The 21,358-nt window shown below is 37.7% G+C and overlaps 1 protein-coding gene across 1 annotated transcript in view; it reads left to right on the top strand.

Annotated features, from left to right (window-relative positions):
- LOC105211160 (uncharacterized) overlaps nt 1–1,464 on the top strand; it is a 42,251-nt gene extending 40,787 nt beyond the window's left edge. The window contains exon 12 of the mRNA XM_011182493.3: nt 490–1,464. Coding sequence (XP_011180795.3) covers nt 490–636 — 147 coding nt within the window. The 3' untranslated portion in view covers nt 637–1,464. The remainder of the gene's footprint in view (nt 1–489) is intronic.
- The last annotated feature ends 19,894 nt before the right edge of the window (nt 1,465–21,358 follow it).

The following is a 21,358-nucleotide window of genomic DNA, read 5'->3' as shown; positions in this document are numbered from 1 at the left end:
GATATACAAGTTGAAATAGGGAAAATATATGGATTTGGTCATTCCTATCAAAGCTTCTATCATTTATTGACTATTAGGGTAGAGATGCCGCTTTGGCCTTTCCAGTATTATCTCCTTTACTAAACACAATTACCCTACCTAAGCGCTTCTTTTTTTAGACGGCTTCCACCAACACCTAGAGCACCAGAAACAACTGACTTCGGTTTCTTCAATACCCTTAACACTTAAATTAGAGATATTCCTCTATATCTATATTTTCTTACGTGTCACCCTGTATTTGCAAAAACTCAAATTTGATACTTTTTAATATAAAAATATAAAAAATTACTTTAAATTCCTAACTACACACATATCGGGTACAAACATATTTGAATATAAGCACAAAATTATGCCACTAAATATTTTCCATATTTCCCACACATAATATCCTTACTCTTTTTACTTCTTTATCTTCCGTACAAACAACCAAACATGTGCGCGTGAGTGCAGGTCGACTTGCAAACCTTCGCATCAGCACTTTTGGTTCTTATCTTCGGCTATGCAGTTAGTTTACTGGCACTCAGCATCGAGATTATACAACATAAATTATGGCAACGCTACCGCGAAGAGCAGGAGGATGAGCAGGAGTACGAGTAGCATCACTAAGTCTATGGAGTTGTGGCCACTGTCACCTGTTGGCCTGCCGCAACAGTGACAACCCACACGAGTGATACTTTGCGGCGCTGCACACACACACACACAATCTAAGTACACCCACCTGAGCCAATGACACTTAAACGAGATACTAAACGCCAGCACACGGCATTGAGGAGCACACGGCTGAGGTGGCTAAACACTTTCGCACCATGCACATTTGCATAGCACACGACTAGCGGGAAACTACTTGTATGTGTGAGAGTGTGTGTAATATTATCTGAGCAACGGTCGTTGGTACGCCTGCAACATGTCAGTGGTGTAGGTTGTCACTTTGCTGTCGCTATATTAGCCACACGAACACACACCCGCATGCACTACTTATACCGCACATGGACGTAACAGGCTGCCACGACAGCTGTTGCACACACACACACACGAGCGTTTGCTAATGCATTTACAGCGTCAGTAACACCGACACCGACACCGGGACTGGCACCGGCACTGCTACTGACACTAATGCATGCACCGGTTTTGGCAGCTACACCGGCAGCAGCGCAGACACTGACTGAGTTACCGTCACGGCCGGGTGACATTGACGTGTTGGACACTGAGACAATATGGTTAATTGCATATTTTTAGCTGCACAACAGCAGCAGCTAACGGTAATTCAACCGGGTTGGTGTTTGAAAATTTGTGAATGTTCATAATTTGACTCATATTCTGAGAGGAAAAATAATAAATAAATGCTTTGCATGTGCTTTGTTGCTTTAAAAAAATTGTATTAGAATTTTCGGTATTTGAATTTAGAATTAACGCGAATAAGGTAAGTTTAGTATATAATAGGCTTGCAAATATCTCCCTTCCGCCTTTTGTCTTTTGAATTTCGCGGCTATGTGCAAAGCGCTACAGATCTCGTATCTGGCAATACTATATATCTTTGAAAGGTCTTGACATAACCTATATATATATATATTGTACTCCATCACTTCGAACTGCGGAGGAATGGTTTCGGGGATTCAGAGCGGGTGAAAACGACACCATGGATAAGCCATCCGAAGGAAGACCTGTGACGACGAATACCCATCAAATTATGGAAAACATCGAGTTAGACCGGCATGTGGCATCTGGTGACATAACCCAGGAGATGGGGGCTAGTCACCAAACCATTTTAAACCATCTGTAGAAGGCTGGATACACAAAAAAGCATGATGTTTGGGTGCTTCTGGACCAAATCAACGCCTGCTATATGCTGTGGAAACGGAACGAACCCGACCGATTTGAAGCGGATGGGGACTGGCGACGAAAAATGAATCACACACGACTATATCAAGCAAAAACGGTCGAAGGCCGGTGAATCGTCCTAAACAGTGGATTGAGGGCCAGAAAGGTTTTGCTGTGTGTTTGGTGGGATTGGAAGGGAATCATCCACTATGAGCTGCTCCCATATTGCCAGACGCTTAATTCTACCATCTACTGCGAACAGCAGGACCGCTTGAAGCAGGCGAATTGGCCAGAAGCGTCCAGAATTGGCCAACAGGAAGGGTGTAGTGTTCCACCAGGACAATGCCCACACACTTCGTTGATGACTCGTCAGAAGTTGGGGGAGCTCGGATGGGAGGTTTTATCGCACCCATCACATATCCCGGATATATCGCCAAGTGATTACCACCTGTTCCTGTCCATGGCGATGGTGTAAAGTTGAACTCAAAAGAGGCTTGTGAAAAGTGACTGTCCGACTTCTTCGCAAATAAGGAGGAAGGCTTCTACGAAGGGGCTATTATGAAGTTGTCGCCTATATCACGTTTTATAAAGCATTGAATGATGAGCAAAAAAGCGGAAGGGAGCTATTTGCCAACCTATGATATACCTAGATCAATGAAGAACCGCTCCACCTTTTTTGTGCAAACTTCCACCATCTACTAATGCCTTTGAGTTTTATATATTCGATTAAAAAAATTGAACAGATGTCTTTTTTTATCATTAACATCGATTACGCTTTTATTTAGCACTCTAGTCTAAAAAGCGGACTATGCCACACCTAAAATTTTATTTTTCGAAAAAAATATAAAGTGCCATCACCCACCAATTAAGCTACAAAACCAGAATTAGCTGGAATTAGCTGTGGCTTAAATTCGTCTAAATAGTAGGCCTGGCCACGGCCTATAATATGTTTATGTTTGGATCTCATAAAGTATTCGAGCTATGCAAGTAATAATCAAATTTGGTTCGTGATTTTCTCACCTTCTCCCGTTGATAGAGTTTGAAAATGGGTACTGTCGGATGATGACTACGTCCACTTGTATTCCAATGCCATTAGCAGTAGACGCAATGCAATGCTCTGTTTATCAAAATTCGTCCATATCTTCTCAAAAATTTGAAATGTTTCAAAAAAGATGGTTCAGAACTTTAAAGTTTTCCAATTACTTTGAAAACATAAATTTGTTAAATAATGCTCGGAAATTATTTTGAAAACCAAAGTTTGGTAGGGAAGGTTAAAGATATTTATAACGTATTGGAAAAAGTAATGACTGACCACTACGGCTCAGTAATTGAAAGACAGAGATAAGACGAGGGAGGAAATATAAAGCGTTCTTCTCTTACCTCAACAGTAAAGCTTTGACATGAAAACGATATTAATATTTAACACTTAATAGAAAAATATGAGAGAAAATTTATAGAATATTTTAAATAATGAATCAGTTCAATTATCCAATGATCATTAAAATTTATCTATAACAAAATTGTTAACGATACATAAAATTTTCATCGACTCTGGCTCTGACAGAACTATCAAATATTGAAGATGCCCGACTTTAATAAGAATTTGGAAGAGTTAATACATTTAGGATTCTATACAATTTTTTTTTTTCATAAGTAAAAATTCAAAAATATAAATGTATTGCTCTATAAATATTTAAGAAATGAAGGAATTTAATATGTCATGTATATGTATATGTATGTATATGTGCAACCAGAAAATCATTATCGTAACATTTCGTATTTCACTGCAACATGCGTAGCAACATTTGTAGTTACACACTTATACATACGCGTATTTGTAGATATATAAATACAAGAGTAATAACGGAAAAATAAGCAGGTGTTGCTGACAGTTATCGCTTGCGTGTGCTTATATGTATGTATTTATGTATTAACACTTGTTGTGACACAAGTTTAAAAACACATGTTCATGAGAAATTGCATAGCCTTGCAGGCAACAAGAGGCTACGGCTTCCGCATGGAGGTCAACAAGTCCAATTCAGCAGGGCATATGCGTATGCAATGGTGTTGTTGACAATTTAAAATGTGAATTAAATTTAAATATTTAAAAATGCAATTACCACATACAAATTAACATGTCAGCACATTTGCTTGCCCGCTTGCCGCTTGCAGAGAACAAATGAACAAAATGATGCAAGGAGCGGCCGATATATGTAGTATGTAGTAGACGTGCAGACAAATATATACATGTGTAAATAAAGTTGTTGAATATAATGTTATTCAGATATTTATATGTACATATATACATATATAGCTATATACAAGTGCATATCTCTGTGTGTGCTTGAGTAGTAACGAGTTGGGAGTTTGAGTTTTGTGAGTCATATAGAGACCAAGTAGTAAATTTTCTGTGTTTTCAACTGGTGCGGAACTCATTACTTTTGGACTAGTTTCGAATATTTCGTGACGATATTAAGTAACTTTGAGAAAAAATATAACAACTGCGTAATAAGATAATATAATTAATAAGAATAATAATTTTTACAAACTTTGGAGCAGATCAGCCTCCGATTGGTCCATATTACTATTAATTGACACTGGTTCACTTTGAGTTAAAAGCTATGTAGTTTGGAACTTCTGTTGGAATTGGAGTTTTTCCAGATATTCTAAAACAGAATCATTCTCTGACTGTTCCACTTTACATCCACTTGTCACTAGTGTAATTCTAGTTACCAAATATATAGTTTTGTAACTTGTTTCCATCCGAGACTATCTGCTCACTTTTCTTTCTCTTGTTGAATGTCCACATTTTTTTGCATTATTCAACTACACTCTTGGCCTTCTCTATTGCCACTGCTGCTGCATATTTTTGTTATTTTTGCTTTTGCTGCTGATGCCGCTTCTGCTGTCAGTGCAGATTGTTTGCTATGCTATTTTAATTTTCATTGCATTCATTGCTGTCACAAAAGCCTGCGCTATGCCATGCTCTACACTGCTCTGCTCCGTTGACTGGACTGCACAAGGGCCACGAATATGAGCTGCAAGCGAAGCAGAACATACCATACATACAAACACACACATAACATAGAGTGTAGCAGAGCAACAATGAAAAAATTAAAATGGTAAATGGAATTTTATGTCCAGTGTGATTGCGAAATTGTTTTTTGCATAACAAAAAATGTAGTTGCTCTGTTGCTTTGATACGCAAGACATACATACATACACACGTATTTACTTGTGTGTCAAGTGTAATAAGAATTGTGAGTCGTGTAAAATCCTTTGGGGATCTAGACTGGGTTACTTTTAGCAATTTATGACTTGTGTTTATTTTGAAATTTTTGTTAGGTTCGTTTTTTCACTGAAAAAGAATTGGGTCCATAATTAATTATATTTTGCTCGTTTCACTGCTGAATGTTTCAAGAAGCATCTAATCACCTGAGATTGATTGCTTTCGTGTTGCTTAAATTTTTGTTAGTAATAATAAGAATAAGGAAAGTCTTATTTAGTTAGAGAAAATATTCTAGAGTAATTTATTTTGATAGAGTGGCTGGTCCTCTATTATATCTCAATTATTGTTCAAAATCATTTGTTTCACTTTCAATCGACTTTCATTATTTCGTTCGATAATTTGTTTCCATCTAGACGGCAACTACATAATACCCCCTCGTTGAAGCCCCCTTTTTATTTGCGAAGAACTCGGACAGCCACTTTTCACAAGCCTCTTTTGAGTTCAACTTTACACCACCAAAGGCGTTCGCCATGCACAGCAACAGGTGGCAATCACTGGCACTATGTCCGGGCTATATGAGGCGATAAAACCTCACATCCGAGCTCCCGTAGCTTCTGACGAGTCATCAACGAAGTATGTGGTCTGGCGTTGGCCTGGTGGAACACTACACCTGTTGACTGTTGGGCAATTCTGGATGGTTCTGGTCGATCGCCTTCTCAAGCGGTCCAGTTGTTCGCAATAGATGTTAGTATTAAGCGTCTGGCCACAGTGGATGATTCACTTCCAATCCCACTAAACACATATCGAAATCTTCCTGGCCGTCAATCCCGGCTTGGCCACTGTTTGGGACGATTCACCGGCCTTCAACTACAACCGTTTCCGCTTGAAATTGTCGTATTTGATCCATTTTTCGTCGCCAGTCACCATCAGCTTTAAAAATGGGTCGACTTCGTTCCGTTTCAGGAGCATATCGCAGGCGTTGATTCGGTCCAGAAGGTTTTTTCAAATCATGCGGCACCCAAACATCAAGCTTTTTTGTGTATCCAGCCTTCTGCAGATGGTTTAAAATGGTTTGGTGACTAACTCCTATCTCCTGGGCGATGTCACGAGATGCCACAGGCCGGTCTAACTCGATGTTTTCATGATTTGATCGGTATTCGTCGTCACAGGACTTCCGCCGGGTGGCTTATCCATAGTGTCGTTTTCACCAGCTCTGAATCCATCCCCCAAAACACCATTCATCTCACGGAACGTTTCTCTAGCGTATTTGCCGTGCATAGCGCTGTTTTGTACGTTATGTCAAGACCATTCAAAGAAGTATAGTATTGCCAGATACTACCTCTGTAGCGTGTATACATAGTCGTGAAATGCAAAAGACAAAAAGGCGGAAGGGAGATATTTGCCAAGCTAAATAATGACTTTGAAAAAAAAATTATAAATTTTGGAAATATTTTCAATTAAAATTATTTCAACAAAGAGATTGTGTTTAAGTCAAATCCGTTGATACATTTTTGGAATCAGATGTTGATGTTTATTATGAAATTTCAAATAAATATTATAAATTTTAATTATAAATTGAATTTTCTTTAATCAGCTTGTCATCACCAGCAACTAGATAATTTCTTAATCTTTACTATTTTCTCTCAAATTATATTAAATTATTTCAACAAAAGCACTTTGAAGTATTAACTTCACTCAAGCATGTGTAATTAATATGACAAAGAAAGCGAAAATGCTTATTTAATACGCTGAGTGTGTGATTAAGAGCAATTGTATTGTTATACGCGTGATTAGTTATCAAATGTAACCATATAAATGAGATGCCATTATATGCTTACTAACTGATTTACCATTGCGCACAGCATTAGTGAAACGAAATGATTTATTATGCAATGTGAGATCTAAGCTTATTAAAATGTTACTCATACGCCATGTGTGCCAGCAATATCTTGCAATTGTAAAGAGTAAAAGAAGCAGTTGAACAATAGCATTGTGGCTGCACAATTGGCAACAGTGGCTGTCAAAAGTCATGAACACATATGTGTCTACATAATGCTTCATGGGTAGCTTCAGCGTTCAGTGCTGTGGCACGCTGACCACTCAACATTCAAATGATAAATCCGATAGTTAAACGAATTTATTGCTCGTGATTTTCTCATTAATTTGATTTATCACGTTAACTGTGCGCATTCATTTTTTCACAAACAACATTTTTCTTAATTCTTTGACATTTTTGCGACTTTTTTTGGGAAACAATACAGTTGTGTTGCTGCATGTGAAAGCTTTTCAGGCATATGTACGAGTATGTTGACTTTTCGGATACAACTCAATTCGCTCAACGGTGGCGCTTGCAGGCGGTAACAATGAATAATGACTTGTACCCATTGAGTGGGCGCTGCGCTGATTGTTGGTGACTGTGTGTGTCTGTTACATATATGGGACCCTTCAAATGTAGACACACACCTATAAATAAGCTTGCTTTCATACGGTTAGTCAATGCGTTGAACCGACCACAAGGCCACTAAAGGCAGTTTTCCAGCCATTAAGCACACATGCAAAACTTTTACTTCAGGCTCCTTTGCTTGCATATGTAGTTGTCCATTTGTCCCAACTCAATTTGATAGGGCCGGTTGACCGTACGCCTGGTTGAATTAAAATGCATATTATGCTTTATAAAAGGGACACATAATAAATTTTCGAAAGTCAAACGGAATAAAAATGAATTGATGGTATCGAAGTTTGACCATAACGTGGTCAACAAACACACACAATGGTCGTGAGAGGAATATGAGCGCATAGATAAAGGATGAGGTAGCTCTTTCTTAAAAGTTGGAATGTATTTTTTTAAGAGAGATTGAACTCGCAAAGGCGGGACATTCCAGAAGAAAGTGATGAGGCGATTCCACCTCACCTTCCTCCATGCCGCTTCTACAGTTAGCATCCGGTAAGATTTTTAACCTTACATCGTGGGTCTCGATGGGACAATGGCCAGTAAGAACCCCTACGACTAAGGAGAGGTAAGGTTTATTGATAGCGAAGGTTTACCGAGCTACCTACCGCGGTTTACCTTGGGCCAGAAGGATCTTGCGACTGCGCATGTGTTAGTAACTGACCAGCGTCTACCCAGCTCAGCCGAGGCTCATCTGTCCATTAGTAAACTGCAATTGGACAACGGTGCTCCTACATGCTTCTACTAGTTAGTCTGACCTTCCTAACCTTGCAAGCTCATCAGCCTTACAATTTCTCGCGATCCGCCGAACCCAGACTAATCTAATTGAAAAGTATAACGATGCCACCGACAGTGAGGATAGGCATTCCGTAACCAAGCTTGAGGGCATAGTCAGTGACTAGTATCGCCGCTCTACTATCCGAGATGACCGTCACCTCCCTAAAGGTTGGTCGGGAAGCCTGAAACTATGTTTGATGCGGAGATTCCGACTCCGACTCCGCCACCAACCTTTCTCGCCGACATCGACCCAGCCATGTATGTACCCTCTCCTCCAACGACTTCTTCCCGACGTCTCTTGAAAGGAATAAGGTCAGTGAAGATGTTGGCAGAATTATTCTAACAAACGAAACAAAAATTGTAAGGAGGATCTGGGAGTAAACATCAATGACAGCCTCGAAATCCAACGCAGATTCCCTCTTACCAACAGGTGGTATTTTGGACAGAGTAAGCAATTGAAAATAAAAGTCCTCTCTTGACCAACTGAAACAAAACTCTACAAGTCACTCATTGTTCTCGTCTTGCGTTGTGGTGCAGAAGTGTAGAATATGTTGAGTTCCGATGACACGGCACTAGGAGTTTTCCAGAGAAAGGTTTTGCGGGTGGTTTATGGACCCTTCAACAGTGGCAACGGCGAATACCGCAGACGATGGAACGATGAGCTGTACGACGACATTGAAATTTCAGCGTACGCTGGTTAGAGCATGTTCTTCGAATGGATGAAAGCATTTCAGCTTTGAAAGTGTTCGATACAGTACCCGCCGGTCGAAGCAGAGAAAAACCGCCTCTCCGTGGGAAGAAGAGGTGGAGAGAGAGTATCACTCTCGCTTGGTATTTTCCAATTGCGAGATAAAGAGACCAATAGCGCGCTATTATAGATTTTGTTTATTGCGTAGTAGAAGTAGAAATGGGTAAAAAGAAACTTGACTTTTCTTCGAGATAGTTTATAGATGAGTATATAAGAAAAACTCTCCTATTCTACAACAAATTACTATTGTATTTGAAATAGTTTCCAGATCTTAAATTTTCTGTTTTGTTTTTACAATAAAGAGTGAATTATTAAAAAGAAAGAAAAGACGTTTACATTTCTTAAGTTTTATGACATTTTTGCAGCTGCAACAAGCGCAAAGCATGACACATAATGGCATATAAACTTAATTCCATCAAAAAACAAAATGGCAGCTTATACGCATTTTCATTTTCATATTTTCCCCTAGTATATAATCTTAAGGAAGTAAATAGAAGGAGACGCACCGTCGAGCAACAGCAGTTTGTACTGTCTGCGCGACTATCACGCTGCGCTTATGATAGTATTAATATTTGTGAGGAGAATCAAATCAAAGTCAAAAGCACTTGCAGCTGCAGTAGTATGTTGCATAAGACGCAGCCAAAAAAAAAAAAAAAGCAAAAACAAAAGCAAAAAAAAAAAGAAATTAAGATGGCTGCAGTGTAGAAAAGCTAAAGGACTGACGAGTTAAGCAGGCGGAAACTGAGTCAGCCTGGCAAAGACAGCTGTTGCAAAGCATAAAGCGACAGCGACAGAAGCTGAAGCTGAAGCTGAAGCAGAGCAGCGGTAGTAGTTCTAGCGTCAGCTGAGCGCTCGCTGGACCGTGCATACTCAACAAGCTGAAGAAGCGCTTTAAATTGTATTAAAATAATAAAATTATTTCCGCTTCGCAAGCTTTGGCAGCAGGGTGAAAGGGTACTTTGAGTAATATTTTTTTTTTATTATTTCTTATTTTATAAACGACGAATATGCCATAGTGTAACGGAGAATATTTGAAGCCAACAAGCGGAAAAAATTATGAAATTTTGGCTAAACATACATATTTACAATTTACATAGCGAAATGAGCAAAACGCTCGAAAGTGCTGCGCATTCACTACAAAGTCAATGCAATGCAGCGCTGAGTGGGTGTATGTGTAGCATACATTTTGGCGCCAAGCATATTAAGTGTAAGTTGAAAGGAAAGAAGGGATTCTAATGTGAAACTATGTAAGTATATACCAACGCATATAACCATATTTGTGCCAAATAGTTACTTTGCTTTTTTAAGTGCTACTAACATTTAACGGTGCTTTTTTTTCGCCGCTGCTGCTCTAATGAGCAAAAGTGCAAAGAATTCATTACGCTCGCTCTCATATGCAAATACATGCAAACACTAGTACATGTGTGCCACCAAACTGCTGTCATTACTCAGCGCAGCACTTACCTCAAATGAGTGACAACGTACTCGTAACGGGGAAAAACCGTAACTGGAAATATCGGCAATGGTTATGCAACACGTTGCATGCAACACATCAACTTTAGCTGAACTTTGACTTCATTTACTGCATTTGCCATTCTGCACTCAGCGTAATGAAATTTCTTAGCCACTCAGTGTGCTTGCTGCTCACATATGCAGGCACTAATACATGTACATATGGTATGCGTTCCATGCAACGCTGGGGGCAAGTATTTAAAAAACTAGTGTTTTTGCAAGAAAAAAACAAAAATTGCGTTGTAAAGCTTTCACTAGCTAAAAAGTTATGACACACACCCTCAATTCGATATTCCCACGCGTTACTTGCAAACTTTATATGCTCATTTCCTCACAAGATGAGTTCTTCAGTGACGCACGCATCTTCGTTTACTTACACATATTCTCTTGCTTGTCATCATAAACGCTCTGCTTCTCTGCATTATTTCACATCGTTTGTCAACTTACTAAATTTTTAAACTGCAATATGTCAACAAAAACGAAAAGTTAAATTTTTTATGTGCACTCACACTGATAAAGCGTATGAGTATTTATATAAGCGGAATTTGCAAGCGAAAGTCATCAATCACGTTATTTAATTACTTGCCAAATGGGTAACAGCATCGTATTTATAAGTTACGAGAAGTTGCTGGTTAATAAAGGTCTCTAAATATAAAATTTTTATCAAAAACGTTGCCTACATTTCAGCGCGCTTGTTTTACGAGTCATGTTTGGAAACTGAATTCAGTTTTGTGTGCGAAGTATGATTTTCTTTACTGTACTAATATTGAAAATATTATTATATATATTTTCCAAGCATTTTATAATCATTCTCAATGTATTTTTTCACTCAAAAATTTTCTAATAATTCTATTAAAACACTTTTATTATCCAAGGTATGTGACTTCGCTAAAGTAGCCGAATTGTAGGCAATGGTTTTGTAAAGCTATTTTATTGTTGTGCTCTTTAGCGCTGTTTATCTATCCAGTAATATTGAAGAAGGAAAGAAAAAAATTAAAACACTAGAATTAAATTGAAAATTATTGGTCTCATTTTTTCTGTCGGCGGTGCGAGTTTTATGGATGTGGATAATTTCAATGCTATATTTTGAAAATATTTTCAACCTAATTACTTCATATAATAGATGCGTTTCAAAGTCGCTGTTTTTTAATTTATATAGGAGGTTCAGTTTATAGTTTGAGAAATATTACTTATTGAAAGATAATTTTTAAGGGGCTATGCCAGTGTAACGAATGAAAAATTAGGCGATTTTAGTGAATTTTTTTTTTAAAGAAATTACTCGATCGATTGTTTCGAAGTTTTTTGCAAATAATAAGGTATATTTTAAGCTATTATACATTTCAAATTGTTTTTTTTTACAAAAATAGTGAAAAATAACCGAGTTATACGCAATCTTCGGAGGTGGCAAAAAAAGTTCCGTAACTGCTGACATCATTCCGGCCGAATGAGTTGCTGAAACAAAAAAATTCAAAAATAAGACTAAAGTTAAATATCTTTTCTATTCAATGTCCTACGATTTTGAAAAATATCAAAAATTTACAAAATGGCGTAGTTCTGAAAAAAATTTTGTTTTCTTAGGTAAAAAAATGGTCGTGTTTTTAATGCCAAATATACAATCAGTCAGTCAATCAAAAAGAGGTCATTGTATAGTAAATATATTCAAGAATACTCAGTTTCATTTTGAAGTCAATTGGTCAATTTATCGTTGAGTTATGATGTCAGCAATTGCCCTGCTCAAAAAGTCGTTGTGGGCAGTACCTCTTTAGAACGCTGCCATTCAAAAACTATTCAAAATACGATCTTACCGCTTTCACATCATATATTTGAAAGTATCGAATAAGCAAACAATAAAAAAATTGATATTTTGAAAATGTCGCATACCAATTGCCAAAGTTAACACTTTGTTTCAATTTAATTTAATACCGTTGTAGCCTTTTCACACACGAGCTAATTGATCAATTAACCGCCCTCTGCTCGTTTAAAACGCTGATTAAGATCGATTTACCATAAAAAAATAAAAAAACTACATTAATTTTTCAAAGAATTTTAATCGAATTGAAAATGAAATGCAACTCTGCGACAAAGACCGTGTTTGTAATTATATATACGTTCTTTGTCTGCGAGTTGTTGTTCACGCTACACGACGGTAGATGTCGCTGTTAAAAATTGCAAACAGCTGATGAAACTAACCAACTTCTTATGAAAAGCAAAAATAAAAATATATAACTGCTGATAGGTTATCTAGTAGCCGGCAGTGTGCAGGGCAAAAACTGGTTTCTCAATTAATTTGGCTGTGTGAAAAGGCTATTAGTCTTACTTTTTGTGAACTCAGTAAAGGTGGTAATCTATTGTTGATAACCTATATTCTACTGAGCAGTTCGAAGAGTTCTTGGCGAGATAAAGTCGATTATGTTAAAATGATGTTGCAAAGTGAGACCTAGAGAAGGTTTTCATGAGATATCGCTATGGTAATACACTGGTGGCCACATAATTAGGGACAAAATAAAGTTGAGTAAAACACGCGTTTCAGTTCAATGTTTTTAGCACTAAATTTTCGCCTAGAGACCCACTGTAAATTGCAACGGTATATTATAACTGTGCTCAAAAATGTAGCACGTTTTTGAGTGACAAATTTAGACACTTTTACTAAAATTCGGCGGTTTGATGAATTTATTGTATTTTGAGTGTGCTTGTGCTTGGTCACATAATTAAGGACACCAATTTTTTTATTGGATTTTTTATTATTTTAACACAAAAACTTGCGGTAAGTTGTATAAATCATTTGTATATTAACTAAATATTCAATATCAAATAAAATAACTGTTAGATATGGGTCGAAAAAAGAGTTGTACTCCAGAATTGAGGAAAATGATTATTTACAAGTACGTGAAGGAAAAAATGTCCATTAGAGCCGTAGCGAAGGAACTTTTATGCTCAAAATCAATGGTTCACAATGCTTTGATTCATCACGGAGGACAGGGAATAAAATAAGAAAAAAACGGCCCAGAAAAACTACTTTAAAGGACGATCGTGTAATTTGTAGAGTTTGCAAGGCGAATCCTTTTTTAACTTCCAGGCAAATTCTTGGCACGATAAAGGATCAACTGACCAACGATGTATCAACACGAACCATCAGATGTCGTCTTCTTGAATCGCAAGAAAAAAACCGCACGTATCAAATAAAAACTGAAAGAGTCGTATTAAATTTGCAAGGGAGTATATCGGAAAACCCTTAGATTTTTGGAAACAAATACTGTTGAGCGATGAATCCAAGTTTAATTTATTTGGTTCAGATGGGAAACAATTTGTTCGTTAAATTTTCAATAAATCTATACCTTAGAAGATAATAAATATGGTAACTGAAGTTTAAAAAAATATGTCGTTTTTAAATTATAAAATAAACCAATATTTTAAAAGAAAACGGAGTGTCCTTAATTATGTGACCACCAGTGTATGTTATGTTTACAAGGAAAATTACATAAAATTTGACCATAGTGTCAAAATATTCACTATTTCTTTCATATTGTATGTGTTTCATTGGAAATAAAAGTGCTATGAGTCTGAAATACAGAATTTGGAAAGTAATATTTAAGTTGTTTACTTCTTTAAATGATTTCTTGGACCGTTTCGTATGAAATTTTTCTATCACCGATTCGTTTAGTTTTCATATTACTATATAATATGGTAAAGTATATAGGTTTAATATCTAAAGCTGGAAAGCTTATCGCTCTATTTTTGTACTTCTACCATAAGAATTTTCCAGCATAAATTTCATGTACTTATCCTACCAGTCTTAAGAATAGCTTAAAAGTGATGAGAGTGCACTGTAAACTCTTGCACTCTCACACTAAGCCCCAGCCACTTTGACTTTTTAATTACGAAAATAACTCTGCATTTTATCACAAAGGTCAAAATGACAGAAGCAAGCTGCATAAAACTGATTTGCTTAGCTAATATTTTTAATATGACAACAAGAAAAACAACAACAACAAATACCGCCATTAGTAAACATACCAACAACAACAGCAGTCAGAATTATTGCATTTTATCCGAGAGAATTGAGAAAGATGGCAATTTATGGGGCAAAAAAGCTGCCAAGAAGCATGAAATGAGTAGAAATAATATTGCCGCCGGCACTAAAAACAATAATGAAAAGTATTTTGTGCAAAAAAAAAAATAATAGAAAGGAAAATAAAACGAAAATTGCAAACAACTTGACTTTTGCATATTTCTTTGCAACATTGTTTTTGTGGCAATTGTTTTTGTACGCTCGCCAGTAGTTTGCCAGTTTTGCTTGCAACAAGTCTCAGCTGCATAATGGCTGCACATTTTGACCTTTTTTACGGTTAGTTGCCCACACTTTGAGTGCCGGCGAGTTGACGTTGCCAATCAGTTTGCCACATTGCAGCCACAAATGTTTTGCCACGTCAACTCTCAGCTCAACTCCTGGCACTGCCAAGACAATAATTACATGAAGAACTTTCCGAAGTGTGTGTGTAAATGTGTGTGTGTGTGCATGTAGTTAAATACCCATAGGCACTAATTTAGGTGCATGCCAAGCACTTATTTTCATGACCACCGCTGTATAATATTTTACATTAAATGAGTTTGCGAGTTTGTGGGTGTGTGCGTGCGTGCGTGTTGGCGTTCACACCATAATTTCACCTGAAGAATGTTAAAGTTCGTTAAAGAGGAGAAATCAATTTATGAGCCACGTTAAGTGAAAAACTTTTACCATCAACCAAAAGGCCAAAGGTGAGCAGGCATGACAACAAACACAACAATCCCGGTGAACTGTAAGAGTTGTGCAGAAAAGTTGGCAGCTACAAAGCACAAAAAAAAACGAACGAACGAAAAACACAAGCGGCTGCAGATATTGTAACGGCAAGTTAATGTTAAAGGTTGCATCATGTTGAGAAATTTAGTGAAAGGACAGCCTGCAGGCTGTGGCAGCTGACTGCCTGCGTGCGTATGTGTGTTGGTGTGTGTGCGAAAAGTTGGCAAAGATGCAACATTAGCAATAAACCATGAATGCCAAGCACATGCAGTACGCTATTGTTGTATAACATAAGTCGGTTTTTGTGTCAGTGACAGGTGTGAAAATTTCCTCAAGATAACCACACACGCACACACTCACTCACACACTTATATACACTATAACATGGAAGAGTTTCTTCCATTAGTACTGCCTTGCGAAGTGTGCTGGTGTGTGCACTCATATGTAAGTGGCGTTGCAGAGTTCAATTCTGATTTTAACAAACTACAATAACTTTTTAGCCCTGGTCATGGTCGACAAGTAGTTGAGTTGAAAAGTTGCAGCGTAAAAGCTTTCAATGGGCTTTCAAATATTTTATAATAGCTATGAAGTTGATTTGGACAGTGCATGCACTCTACGTTGTAAGTTTGCTGCTTGTAAATGTATAAAAAGTTAGTTGTAAACTAGTTCGGATCTAGTGTATATTGGACCAGTTTTAAATAAATGTTTTAATAAATACTTACACACGGCAGTAGTAGAACTATGTCCATTTTTATAGGATAGAGCGTTTGACTTGTATTAATGGCCCCAATCGATATTTTTACAATGGAAGTATTTGCAAATGTATTTTTATACTCTCGCAACAAAAGTTGCTAATAAAGTATTATAGTTTTATTCACATAACGGTTGTTTGTAACACCCACAACTAAACGAGTTAGATATAGGATTATATATACCAAAGTGGTCAGCGTAAATAGTAGAGTTCAAATCCGGATGTCTGTCGGTCTGTCCGTCCGTCCTTCCGTCCGTCTGTGCAAGTTGTAACTTGAGTAAAAATTAAGATATCTTGATGAAACTTGTCACACATGATTCTTGGCAACATAGGAAGGTTGCTTTCGAAGATTGGCGAAATCTGTCCACTGCCACGCTCACGAAATATCGATAACCGATAACCTATAAAGTGTTATAACTAAGCCGTAAATAAAGCTAAAAGGAAACCTTAAATTTCATTATAAATATGATAGAGAAGGGCTGCAGCCAAATTGGTATACAACATTTCAAATGGGCGTGGTTCCACCCACCTATAGATTGAAGACCATACCTCAGAAACTACTCGACCAATTTCATTCATAAAATTTGGTTTGTACTATTTTCCTTGCATCTAAATGATATTTTGTGAAAATAAGCCAAATCGCTTCACAACCACACCTACTTCCTATATACATATGTATGTATGTACCAGAACATTGAAGTCGATCAGAATGGTTTACTTTACAATATATACAGTAAGCACTAGTGAAGATATTGGAACAGAAGTTTGCATATATACTGCATTTATAGTGTGGCACCCCCTTTTTACAAATCGCCCGAAATCGGACCATAGGTTTTCAAGGCCCCATATATCGAATATGAGGACCTCAATGCTTATAACTATTCTTTTACCGAAAATATAAGTAAGTCTCTCTAATTTGAAGAAATTCGTCTAATAATATGTCTCCGTGCCAAAAATGGGTGAAATCGGGTCATAATTTCACCTAGCTCCCATATACTTAATATTAGGGTTTCCAACTTACAATGAACTTTATACCATATATATGATAATGGATGAAATTGTGTGTTATATTCATAAAATTAAATAAATAAATTGCGAGAATATAAAATGTTCGGTCACAACTGAACTTAGCCCTTCCTTACTCGTTTTTAATTTAAATGGTATAACGATTTATTTAAGTTATCTAATGGTCTGACGAGTCGTGCTGGATATTATTTTTGAATTACCCTTTACATCTCCGGCGACAAACTATATATTCTTATAGCCCAGGATCAATTCACGAAGGTTCCGAACTTAATCAACTCTAATTTGGAGTTAGATGGATTGTTTTTCTGACTGGTTTGAAAATCGCGGTTGCAACTGCAAAAGTGCTGTTGGCATTCCGATTGTTACTAAATGCATTTTATTTCATATTGCATCTAGATATGCTATTTAAGTTCAGTATATTTCAATGAAACATGGTTCTTCGGGGTTTTTGCGGTTAAAATGACGGATCCAATACGGTATTGGAAGTTTTCAGCACAAAAAACCCGTTCGGGAACACTTTGGGCAGTGTTATTTGGTTATTAGCTCTCTAGAAACATACGGACATGAATGAAACTCAGATGGTTATCTAGCCAACTTGGGGAGGAATTAATACGAGGAAGCCTTAACCCATTCTATCCCATTGTACTCGTTTGGGTACAGAAAAAAAATGATACAGAAAACATATTCGATTCCATTATACACACTTGGTTAAAAATAAAAACTTTATATTTTTCTGTACCCAAGTGAGTACAATGGGATGGAATGGGTTAAAAGTGTTATAACACAGTCATATCTAGAGCATTTGAAAATTATTAAAAATACACTTTACGGGAAAAAAGCACATCGAGAATAAAACTATTAATTTGCATATATTTCATAAAATTTTTTCCCACACTGCATCTAAGACCCTTCAAATTACGATTATCTAAAATACCTCGCAACATTTTGACCTCTTTCAGCTTATGTGTGTATTCCAATAATACTATACATTCCAATACTTGTCTATTTTATAGTATGTAAATATTATGCAGCTACTTTAAATCTCAAATGCCTCGCACTTCAAATTTCGCAAGTTCGGTTATACGAAATACTTTGCATGTGTTGGTGTTGTTAGTACATGCGTATATTCAAATGAATTGTGCAACAAAGAAGGGTTTATCGTACAATTGGCGATTTTCGCTATTGTGTTTATTATTAAGGGGATAACTTGTGATAAGCTGTAAAATATTTGCATTTAGATATTGGGTGTATACAAGACCACATTGTGTTGTAGAGTTTATGTAATTTAAAGGGTTATATTTGTTGCGGAAACATTATTGTGAGCGTGGTAGAAGTGTGAAATATTAAAGGAAAAACCTGAAAAGATTTCTACGGATTAAAGTCGCTTTCTAAAAATGTGAAAAAGTAGCCGAAAATATTTTTTTTTATTATTTATCACTGTATAAGTGTTTAGTTACAGTTATTTCGTAACGATTTTATTTTTTTTAATTTAGGAAAATTTTTAAATTCTACAATTTTAGTGACCTAAGATTTAGTTCCACTTCACTAGAAACAGTTTAGATTTATTTAAAAAAAGTTATAATTTATTTAGTAAAATCTTGTATCTAGCTGAATTCTTCTTCTTCTTGACTGGCGTAGACACCGCTTACGCGGTTATAGCCGAGTCCAAAACAGCGCGCCACGTATCCCTCCTTCTGGCAGTTTGGCGCCAATTGGTTATCCCAAGCGAAGCCAGGTCCCTCTCCACCTGGTCCTTCCATCGGAGTGGAGGTCTCCCTCTTCCACTGCTTCCACCAGCGGGTACTGCATCGAATACTTTCAGAGCTGGAGCACTTTCATCCATTCCAACAACTTGACCTAGCCAGCGTAGACGCTGTCTTTTTATTCGCTGGACTATCTATGTCGTCGAATACACATACTCGTACAGCTCATCGTTCCATCGTCTGCGGTATTCGCCGTTGCCAATGTTTAAGGGACCATAAATCTTCCGCAAAACCTTTCTCTCGAAAACTCCTAGTGCCGTCTCATCGGATGTTGACATCGTCCACGCTTCTGCACCGTAAAGTAGGACGGGAGTGATGAGAGACTTGTTGAGTTTGGTTTTTGTTCGTCGAGAGAGGACTTTACTTTTCAATTGCCTACTTAGTCCATAGTAGCACCTGTTGGCAAGAGTGATTCTGCGTTGGATTTTCAGGCTGACATTGTTATTGCTGTTAATGTTGGTTCCCAGGTAGACGAAATTATCTATAACTTCAAAGTTATGACTGTCAACAGTGACAGTGTCAGTGGGAGCCAAGACGCGAGTGCGCTGACTGTTTATTTGACGACAGGAGATATTTCGTCTTGTCCTCGTTCACCACCAGACCCATTCGCTTCGCTTCCTTATCCAGGCGGGAAAAAGCAGAACTAACGGCGCGGGTGTTGTTTCCAATGATATCGATATCATCGGCGTACGCCAGTAGCTGTACACTCTTGTAGAAGATTGTACCTTCTCGGTTTAGCTCTGCAGCTCTTATAATTTTTTCCAGCATCAAGTTAAAGAAGTCGCACGATAGTGAGTCACCTTGTCTGAAACCTCGTCTGGTATCGAACGGCTCGGAGAGGTCCTTCCCGATCCTGACGGAGCTTTTGGTGTTGCTCAACGTCAGCTTACATAGCCGTATTAGTTTTGCGGGGATACCAAATTCAGACATCGCGGCATAAAGGCTGCTCCTTTTCGTGCTGTCGAAAGCAGCTTTAAAGTCGACAAATAGATGGTGTGTGTCGATCCTATTTTCACGGGTCTTCTCCAAAATTTGGCGCATGGTGAATATCTGGTCTGTTGTTGATTTTCCAGGTCTAAAGCCACACTGATAAGGTCCAATCAGTTTGTTGACGGTGGGCTTTAGTCTTTTACACAGTACGCACGACAGAACCTTATACGCAATGTTGAGGAGGCTTATCCCACGGTAATTGGCGCAGATTGTGGGGTCTCCCTTTTTGTGTATTGGACAGAGTACACTGAGATTCCAATCGTCAGGCATGCTTTCTTCCGACCATATTCTGCAAAGAAGCTGATACAGGCACCTTATCAGCTCTTCACCGCCGTATTTGAATAGCTCGGCCGGTAATCCATCGACCCCCGCAGCTTTATTGTTCTTCAAGCGGGTGATTGCTATTCGAATTTTTTCACGGTCGGGCAATGGAACATCTGCTCCATCGTCGTCGATTGGGGAATCGGGTTCGCCATCTCCTGGTGTTGTACTTTCACTGCCATTCAGCAGGCTGGAGAAGTGTTCCCTCCACAAACTCAGTATACTCTGGTCATCAATAACTAGATCACCTCTGGGGGTCCTACAGGAGTGTGCTCCGGTCTTGAAACCTTCAGTTAGTCGCCGGATCTTTTCGTAAAATTTTCGAGCATTACCCCTGTCGGCCAGCTTGTCAAGCTCTTCATACTCACGCATTTCGGCCTCTTTCTTTTTTTTGCCTGCAAATGCGTCTCGCTTCCCTCTTCAGCTCTCGGTATCTTCCACATCCCGCTCGTGTTGCGGTCGATCGCAACATTGCGAGGTTGGCAGTCTGTTTTCTCTCCACTGCGAGACGACAATCCTCATCATATCAGCTGTTTTTTTGACTTTCCCGAAAGCCAATGGCTAGCAGAATTAGTACCAAAAAAATAACTAAATTGCCTTAAGATTACAATCAGTGAAATAGTTGCGTATACGCCATGTGCAACATTTGTATTGATTCTTCAAACTTTTTTTTCAAAAATGCAAAGAATATTTGAATATTTATTTGATATGCAAATCAATCAAAATTCGTAAGTTGTATATTGCATATTGTAAATTGCTTGGAAATTGTGGGTCAGCAATTTTTTTTCGAAAAAATGAAAACTGCAAAAACGAACAGCAAAAAGGGTTTGAGAAAATCGCCCACAAGAACGCATGCTCCACAGCAGACATGTGTATATGCTCCATGTTAGCCTACACTTTTCATCCCTTTGAAATGGGCAAACTTTTTTTTGTACTTATTCTAATCATATGATGCTCACAGCCAATCAAGTGTATACGAAAAACCCTTGAAATTTGCCAAATACATTTGAGAGCATTTTCTACTTTTTTGTGTATGTAGTATGTGTATTTACAGCCCTTTCGTTTCGATTTCTTAAAAGGAAGCAAATATGCATAAATTTGAATTAAATAAATTATTTATGAAAAAATAAAGAAAAGCAACAGCAGAAATATGCCATG

Source organism: Zeugodacus cucurbitae, chromosome 4, assembly GCF_028554725.1.
Source record: "Zeugodacus cucurbitae isolate PBARC_wt_2022May chromosome 4, idZeuCucr1.2, whole genome shotgun sequence".
Taxonomy (NCBI): domain Eukaryota; kingdom Metazoa; phylum Arthropoda; class Insecta; order Diptera; family Tephritidae; genus Zeugodacus; species Zeugodacus cucurbitae.
Note: the sequence above shows the minus strand (reverse complement) of the source record. Positions and strands in the feature narration are given on the sequence as shown.